Genomic DNA, 9,016 nt, shown 5'->3' with positions numbered 1-9,016 from the left:
TGTCTACTATCCAATGTGATTCGTGTGCTTATATGATTACCTTGAATGTGATTTGGAACGACTTCCTAAATCTCATTCATACTCTGGCCAGAGATTCTTAATCATATAGTAGAGTATTCTCCCCCAAACGGTTTGAAGGTTAGAGATCCCTTGTTGCGCATTCACTTGCCTCCATGGCTAAGTGGCTTAACCCCGATGATGCCGTGGACACCCTTCTGATGGAGTGACTTTGACATAATCAAAGATCAAGGACTTAACCACAAGACAACTGTGATGCCTCAGGTCAAAGGACTACTTTGCATTATCCCAACCATGAGTTCTCATGTGACATGAGTATGAGAACTCCTCGTTGATCGTGTTCAGTGGACTCATTCATTATTGAGCACCTACATGCTTGTCTTGATGTCATACACACCAATGACTCGAGACTAGTCACTCTTCCTAAGAGAAGACACATCACGTACTGATCTTAACGAACTGTCAATGCCCAATTGGCAATCCTATGATCAGGAACGTTTAGGATGTGTCTACGAAAGAATGGTCTCATGAATCTAACTTCTTTAGATCGCATTCTCCCAATCACATATTCCTTGGACTTATCGTTTAAGCGTATAACATTTATATGAGACGGCTCAAACAATAATCTTTGCCCTTGATATTAAACTAGATTAGTTTAACATGTGAAATGTCCGTAAAGTATCATCATATGATGGGTTTTAGGGCACATTTCCAACACTTTTAAGGAAAAAGATCCTCTCCAGATCTAGGATCCCCACATCCTAGTCGTTCATCGTACATCATGCGATCAGTTTTCATCATATACTATTTGTGTTTAATTTTAAATAAAAAAAGTCAAATGATTTCTGACTGCACGATACATGATGAATGACTAAGGATCCCCACAGGTGGATCTGGATGGGATTCGATTCCGACTTTTAGAACATTACTCTAACTGAAGGGGCTAAACGTAGTCCCCTCGGTAATTTATTAGTTTTAACTTTACATTTTAAATTTATTGGTTAATTTAATTAAACTACCGTTGGATGCTTTCAAATCTAGCCGTTGAGTTTGAATTAATTATTGCAACTGAGAAGCTGGGCCCCAGAAAAAATGGGCTAAGGCCATCTCTAATTGAAATGGCTAAATATAGCTTCGTCCAAAATTATAGCCCTACAAAAAAATATTTTTAATGATCAGTGCAAGTCATACTCATATATCATTTCCAATCGAATGGGCTAAACATAGCCCTTCAATCATTTATTAGTTTTAATTTATACTTTAAATTTATTTGTTAATTTAATTAACTAGCTTTGGATGTTTTCAAATTTGGTCGTTGGATTTAAATGAATCATTGCAATTGAGGAGCTGAGCACCATATAGAGGGCCAAGAAGGGGGCTACATTTTGGCTAAATAATGACCTAGTGGACTCCATAAAATTATAGCCCAACCATCGATTAGAGATGAGTTTTTTGACAAATCAAGTCATCTTTTGGCTTTTGGGCCTTTAGACCTCTCCATTGGAGATGGCCTAAGAGGAGTGCTACATTTGGCTAGCATGATGCCCTTTTGGCCAAATAATAGCATGTGGGCTCTATAGAACTATAACTCAGCCATCGATTGAAGATGAGTTTTTTGACAAATCAGGTCATTTTTTGGCTTTTGGACCTTTAGCCATCTCTATTGGAGATGGCCTAAACTTCTGATACTTAGGGCTGGATTGGGATTGTGGGTTTATTTTTTTATTTTTTTTTGAAACAGCTTATTAAAAATAATTTGGAACATCAAATGTGTTTGATAAAACAAAAAAATTACTTTTAAAAAAAAAAAACTAATGCCAATGACAGTAAAAAAACAAAGAAAAATAGAAACAGAGTCTATCATGCTTCTAAAAAAATGATGTTTCTTTAAAGCATAGTGATCAGTGTCCATTTAATGAAATTTTCAAATCGCAAATATACCCCACATATTTTTCAAAATTACAATCATTGCCCATATATTATTCTTTTTTATAATATTATTATATCACATTAAATACCATATCATTTTTAGTCATTTAACATATTCACAACAATTTATATAAAAGTTTATCAAACAATCAGACACTTTTTTTTTTTGTTAAAATCACTTTCACAAAAAAAAAAATACCAAATACTCAACAACTTAATTTTACACGCATTTATTCTCACACCATCATAAGCCCTTATTTTTTTTTTTTAAAGCATGACAATACCAAACTAGCCCTTAATTGGAGCTAGCTTTCAATCTGTTGCCACCATTTCACCATTGAACACCTTTCTTTGCTTCTGGAACTCAGTTGGAGTTTTCACATCTGTTGCCCATCCAATTGCTTGGAGAATGTTGATGACGTACCAAGTTAAGTCAATCTGCCACCATTCCAAACCTTGTCGAGCTGAGTAGTCAAAGGCATGGTGATTGTTGTGCCACCCTTCTCCAAGTGCAACCATTGCCAACCACCTGAAACGGTTAAAATTACATATAAACATGTAATTAATTTCCATATTTATGAAAGAATACATAAATAGTAGCAAGCGAGGGAATTTAGGTACAATATATACCAATTATTCCTGGACAAATCACCGGTGTTGTATGCTTGTTTCCCCCACATGTGGCCAGCCGAATTTACTAGCAAAGTTCCGTGCAAAACACTTACTATCCTAACTCCCTGCAATCGCAAAAGCAATTTAAGCTTCATCTATAACAACTGTGAAGACGATGAGGTTTAGTAATTTGGAGAGTAGTTCAAATTATTTATAAGTACATGCAAAGTTCTTTTCATTTTTTTCATTTTTTTCATTTTTTTCATTTTTTTCATTTTTTTTTTCCAATGTGAGATTTATACCCTCAAAAAAAATGATCTCGCTGTACCCCATCATTCATGCGGCACAACTAATAAATAAGGGGAGTGAACATGGTTAAACTGGTCCCCTCCAATCAGTCTAATCTTATACGGAGCAGTTTCACACTAAAATCGCTCCTCCAAGTATTCTGTGGTACAAAATAGATCATATACTAGTACATCTCTTGTGGGTAGAGGTTCTCCATCCCTCGTTAGTCAAAGAAGAAGAAGAAAAAGAAGAAGTGAAATATATGTGGTAAAGCCTTCTGACAATAATGTAAAATCATTCTCTAATGAGAAAAAAACAAGATGTTAAACATGGGAAGAAGCAATTAATCTCACCAGTCCCCAAACCAAGAAGGGAAGGCCGCCAAAGGCATATAATAAACTTCCAGGTAGAACAACTGCATGTATAACATACGTATGATGAAGAAACCTATAGAAGGCCTGCTTTTTCAGATCTTGGACGTTCTTTAGTCCTCCATACTGCAAATTTTCCATTATTAATTTAAGAGTTCAACAACATTTATTTAGTCATCATAGGACGGTATTCGAAGTCTGTGTGTAAAAAGGAGAGAGGGGGAGGAGGAAGAGAGAGAGAGAGAAAGAGAGAGAGAGAGAGATCCATTATTGTTGTGTATGCTGTTACCTTTCCAAACCGGGAACTGCTATCGATGATCCACCCAATGTGACTGTACCAAAAACCTTGAATGGGGCTATGAACATCTTTCTGAGTATCAGTATACTGGTGGTGGTAACGGTGTGAGCTCACCCATTCTATCGGACTACCCTACATATATATGTGCAACACCCCAAACTAAAACATTGCTCACAAAACTACTATTTAAAGACAGAACGATGCTAACAACGTAACAAAACCTTGCTCACAATGAGATTTTCACACACACGCACACACATATATATATATATGTACGCTTATAATATACCTGAAGTGATAGAACTGCAATGTAGGCAAACAAGTACTCGAGCCATTTCGGAAGCCTGAAACTTTTGTGTGCAAGATTTCTGTGGAAAGACAGAGTCACTCCTAAACCCGTTAACATATGGAGTGCAAAGGCCAACCAAAATGCACCCCAAGTGAAATAAAAGGGTGCAAATAAACAAAGAAAGTGCATAGATGAAAGGACAGTCGCTATGACTAGGTCCTGTAAATTCCATTTTCTCCCCAAGAATTCTCCGCAGGGCATCATCACAATCTTCACCCAACGCCCCATGATATAAGGTAGCAGGCTCTTACGTCTCGTACTCTATTTCTTTAACTCGTTTAGCAAGAAGCTGAGCTACTACTCGATCTAAAGAACGTTATATGACAACGCTGATGAGTTTGGAAAATGTGGGTCGGGCGAACCATTAGATATATAGACAAGCAATTTAATATCACACTACTTCATCGGGATTGGGTACCTAACTTCTGTACCAATTTAAAACCACGGTTTTTTTATTTTTTATTTTTTATTTTTTAACAAATGATATTTATCTACACTAGGGGTTGGATTTAGCCTCACAATGAGCTAGTAATAATGTGGTTTAAATTCGTCTTTGGCGAGAATTGAATTTAAGATCTCTCATTTACAAGTGAAGATGAATACCAATAAACTGTAATACTAAGTGACACAATTTTTGCTTATTATGGATGTATTTTTTTTATTTTTTTATTTTTAAACACAATTATAGATGCATCTTTGGCAGCTTGCAATGGTAGTACAATGGATTTTTCAAGTCACGGTTGTATCCCTTCTGATATTAAGGAGTTGGCGTCCAGGTTTCATGGTGTACAATTTCAAATATCCCGCGAACTTGTAGTGGTGTGGCTCATCGCTTCGCCTATTCTAGCTTATATAGCCGTGATCAGTAGTTCTGTTTGAAGAACTTCCAGATGTATTAGGGATATACTCAATCAAGATGTGTACTCCCGATGAGTTATTTGTCAATAAAGCTGGCGTTTTTTCTTAAAAGAAAAATATAAAAGCTACTTAGTATTACAGTCTAGTGGTATTCTTCTTCACTTGTAAGTGAGAAGCTTTAGATTCGATTCTCATTAAAGGCGAATTTGAACCATATTATTGATAGCCCATTGTGAGGCTAAACCCACCCCTTCCCCTTAGAGCATTTCCACCAGAGGTGGAATAGCCCAGCACCTAGTCAAAAAACCAGGTTGGGAGGCTATCAATCCACTCCAGCTCACAAACTTGCCTGGCACCCATCCTGTGCCAGTCTCCAGACCAGTCCATTTTTTACTAACCTTGGGACCGGCCTATTTGGCTAGCGCGTGCCTTTCACTTGCGAGTGGGCGCGAGTAGGAGACAGGAATGCAGGCGGCGGGGCCCGCTGTCAACGTACTCACCCATCACCCGGATCATGGCGACGTGGCCTTCTCTTTGCCGTTGGATTGCCAATGGCTAGTTTTTCTAGACCGTTGGATTTCCAACGGTAAAAAAAATTTGAATTTCACTTTTAAACTTGATCGTTCGATCACAGATCATTGGTCCATGTTCCCCCACCCCCCCCCCCAAAAAAAAAGGCCCAACGGTCATAATTATGACCGTTGGCCACGTGGCAGCTCGTTGGCTATTGGATTGGAATATTTTTCAAATCCAACGGTCCAGATTAATTAACAACATTAAAATTTATTTACAAAATACAGAAAAATTTAAAAAAAATTAATTTTTTTCTTCTATAAATACCTAACCCTCATCTTCCACTTTCTTACATCACATTTCAATATTTTCTACACTCTCTACGCTTTCTACATTTCAATATTTTGTACACTTTGAGAGAAAAAAATGACTATGTGGAAGCTCATTGAAGATGTTACGTTGTGTGAATGTTGGGTTCACATTACTCATGACCCAATTACGGGTAATGAGATGGATAAGCAAGAAATGTGGAGCAAAATTACAAAAGCGTTTTGCAATGTACATGGAAAAGACGCCAGAACTAGTCAAGATCTTCAAGGTCGTTGGAAAAAAACTCAACGCATCCTTTACTTGTTGGAAAAACACCATCTCTCATGCTTCCTGTAATCTGCGTAGTGGGACAAGTTTAGTGGATCAGATGACAATATTTTTATTTATTTATATGCATTCCACCCTCATCAATATTTTAATTTATTTAATTTCTTATGTAATTTATGCATTCCAACCGCATTTTTTAATACTATCTCATCCCACATTTTTATAGACACTACAAGCACAAGCATTCTACAATGCAAAGAACAAAAACAAATCATTCAACAAATGGGAATGGTGGCAAGTTGTCAAAGATTGCCCTAGATACAAAATTGTGGCAACCGGTCCAGAAGTTGTCATGCACGGCATGGGTTTACACAGTTCACCAGAAGCAGACACAGCTGAACAAGAAGCCAACACATTTGAAGATACAGAAGGTACGCCTGAACAAGTGCCGGAGACCTAACCAACTCGTCAGTCCCTCAAGCCTCAAGGTAAAAAGGCATCAAAGAAAAAAGGTAGTTCTTCAAAAAATGACTACACTAAATATATGGAAGAACTTGCTCGCCAAGGTGAACTGAACATAGCACGGGAAAAGGCTAGAGATGAGGAAAAAGTTGCTGCTATGGCAACAATAATAGCAGCTACTGAGGCCTGTGATGCAGCTGCTGAGAGACAAAGAGAAATAGTTAATCGAGAGAATGAGATGATTAGAGAAGCACTTCATCGAGAAAATGAGATGCTTAGAGAAGAAATGATGGCTCAAGCAGATCGTGACATTATGAACAAGCCTCTAGTAGGACTGTCTCCGAATTCAAAATATTTTTGGACATCGGAAAAAAAAAAGAGCTCATGCGAAGGAGGCGTGCAAGAGATGCCGAAACAAGTCGAGGGGGTTCTAGCTACAGAAATCCTAGCACCACATATCCTAGCTCCACAGACTTTGTATAATTTCGTATTTCTTTGTAGTACTTTATTTAATTTCTTATGTAATTTTTATGTAATTTCTTATTTATTTTTAGAACTTTATTTAATTTCTTATGTAATTTTTAATGTAATTTCTTATTTATTTTTAGAACTTTATGCAATTTCAAATTTATTTTTTGTACTTTATTTAAACACATCAAATAAGATTACATAAACTCACCAAATAAGATTACATTAAACTCACCAAATAAACTTAAAAAAAAAACACCAAATAAAATTACATAACCTCACCATAGAAACTTAAAAAAAAACACACTAAATAAGATTACTTAAAAAAAAAAAAAAACACTTTATTCTTCAACCACAAGCCTCATTTTAATTATCTTCGCCTTCATGCAATCCCCATTGGTGCTCAATCAAGTCATTATGGCGGGTTATGTGCCAGTATGGCTCTTGCACATCAGTGTACCTCTGAACGATCAATTCATTGTAACATCCATCCCATTCCAACGGCTTGTGTTGCACGGGATATTCGGTCCAGTCATGAGCACAGTAGATACATGTTCTTGAGTTGTTCATCGGATCTGCCTCATATTCATCAAGGGCATCATAATCATACTCATCTTCCACAATCATGTTGTGGAGAATAATACACATCATCATGATGGATCGAAGAGCCTCGACATCAATCATTCTAGCTGCAGCCATGATAATCACCCAACGAGCTTGCAGGATGCCAAAACAACGTCCACATCCTTCCTACACCCCTCTTGACATTTTGCGAAGTGTTTTTCTTTTTCAGTCTATGGATGTGGCACTGTTTTGACAAACGTAGCTCACCTTAGGTAAATACCGTCTGCAAGGTAGTATGGTCCGTCATATTTAGTGCCATTAACCCAATATGTGCATTTCGACGATTTTCTTTGTAGCAAATTGTCAAACACTGGAGATTGAGCAAGGACATTTAGGTCATTCTGAGTTCCTGGAACACCAAAAAAAGCATGCCAAATCCATGTATCAAATGAAGCCACCACTTCCAAAATGATACTTTTGGCTCATTTTTTGTCATCATAAGCTCCTTGCCACGCACTTGGACAGTTTTTCCAAGTCCAGTGCATGCAGTCGATGCTTCCAATCATGTCAGGGAAGCCTCGCATCTTACCCTCCCTCAGAAGCCTTCGCATGTTCCTTGGCGTGGGTTTCCGGAGGTACTCATTGGTGTACAGGGCTTCAATTGCAAAGCAAAACCGCATCAGGGACTCCAAAACAGTTGTTTTTCCCATCCTCGCGATCTCATCGACTTGATCTGCAGATGCTTCATATGAAATCATTCGCAAGGTAGCCGTAATTTTTTGCTCTGGAAGAAGACCTAGAACACGAAAAGCATCATCTTTTTGCACAAAATATGGATCATGGTTGCAAATAGCACTCATGATTTTGTTAAACAAACTTCGTTGCATTCTAAAACGATGTCTAAAACCATGATCAGGGAATACGCTGTTGGAAATAAAATAATCTTCCAATAAATCTTTACCTCGTTTTTCCCTTTTTCTATCGAAGTTTGCGGTATGTCTGAGTTTGGCTATCTCACCCACAGCTTCCATGACATGGCGGGAATGTGAGGCTCTCTGCCTTCTATGGTCATCATCCGAGTCCTCCTCCATTGCGAAGGCCTCATCTCCACCTCCACCTTCCTCGAGATTGATCAATTCTTCTTGTTGTGCCAACAATCTTTTCTGTTGCTCCACAAATTGTATACGCACTCTCCTTGAAGAAGACATTGTAAAAAAAACTCAAGATTTGAAAACGATGAAGAAAGATTCTGAGCTAAAAAGAAGGATTGAGTTTGGTGTGAGGATGGATGTAGAGATGTAGGGTTTATATGGACAAAAAAAAAGAGAAAGGATGAGGTTCTGGACAATGCCACATGGCACGTCGGGATTGGTTGAAAATCTTATCGTAATCTTGGCTAAATTATTGTAAACATATAGTGACACGTGGTGCATCAGGATTGGTTGCAAATCTTAGCGAAAATCTATTCACAAAATAGTACGTTCGGATAATGACACGTTGCGTGACGAGATTGATTAAAAATCTTATCCGAAATTAAAACTATTTTATTTATTTATTCTTTTATAAAATATTTTAAATGGGCTGGGTGCCAGCGCATTTTTTTAGGGGTGGAGATGCTTTGACCTATTACTGTTCACTGGGGTCTATTACTGTTCACTTGAGTGGATAAATGCGCTGGGTGCTAGCGCA

At 37.6% G+C, this 9,016-nt stretch overlaps 2 protein-coding genes across 3 annotated transcripts; both read right to left on the bottom strand.

Annotated features, from left to right (window-relative positions):
- Positions 1–2,043: 2,043 nt before the first annotated feature.
- Positions 2,044–4,271, bottom strand: LOC114823282 (palmitoyl-monogalactosyldiacylglycerol delta-7 desaturase, chloroplastic-like). 2 transcript variants are annotated; one of them, XM_029098771.2, is made up of 5 exons: positions 3,806–4,271; positions 3,508–3,648; positions 3,201–3,344; positions 2,578–2,684; positions 2,044–2,476 (listed from the first exon to the last, which is right to left on the bottom strand). In XM_029098771.2, the coding sequence occupies exons 1-5, from the start codon at positions 4,091–4,093 to the stop codon at positions 2,260–2,262; spliced, it is 897 nt and encodes a 298-aa protein (XP_028954604.2). In that variant the 5' UTR covers positions 4,094–4,271; the 3' UTR covers positions 2,044–2,259. The 2 variants fall into 2 exon arrangements, with proteins under 2 accessions (XP_028954604.2, XP_070675254.1); XM_070819153.1 differs by lacking the exon at positions 3,201–3,344 and having other exon boundaries at positions 3,806–4,215.
- Positions 4,272–7,129: 2,858 nt separating this feature from the next.
- Positions 7,130–8,535, bottom strand: LOC114823281 (uncharacterized). Its single transcript, XM_070819626.1, has 3 exons — positions 7,845–8,535; positions 7,608–7,736; positions 7,130–7,452 (listed from the first exon to the last, which is right to left on the bottom strand). Exons 1-3 carry the CDS (start codon positions 8,533–8,535, stop codon positions 7,130–7,132), a joined length of 1,143 nt encoding a protein of 380 aa, XP_070675727.1.
- Positions 8,536–9,016: the final 481 nt, after the last annotated feature.

Source organism: Malus domestica, chromosome 03 (genome assembly GCF_042453785.1).
Source record: "Malus domestica chromosome 03, GDT2T_hap1".
NCBI lineage: Eukaryota > Viridiplantae > Streptophyta > Magnoliopsida > Rosales > Rosaceae > Malus > Malus domestica.
This window is presented reverse-complemented; position numbering and strand designations above follow the sequence as displayed.

Coding starts and splice junctions, on each gene's coding strand:
- LOC114823282 (XM_029098771.2), bottom strand. CDS start 4,093: ATGGGGCGTTGGGTGAAGATTGTGATGATGCCCTGCGGAGAATTCTTG. Junction 3,649..3,805: donor TTGCAGTTCTATCACTTCAG/GTATATTATAAG, acceptor ATATATATGTAG/GGTAGTCCGATAGAATGGGT. Junction 2,685..3,200: donor CCTTCTTGGTTTGGGGACTG/GTGAGATTAATT, acceptor TTGCGATTGCAG/GGAGTTAGGATAGTAAGTGT.
- LOC114823281 (XM_070819626.1), bottom strand. CDS start 8,535: ATGTCTTCTTCAAGGAGAGTGCGTATACAATTTGTGGAGCAACAGAAA. Junction 7,737..7,844: donor GACTTGGAAAAACTGTCCAA/GTGCGTGGCAAG, acceptor TTGGTGTTCCAG/GAACTCAGAATGACCTAAAT. Junction 7,453..7,607: donor ACCATACTACCTTGCAGACG/GTATTTACCTAA, acceptor TCATGGCTGCAG/CTAGAATGATTGATGTCGAG.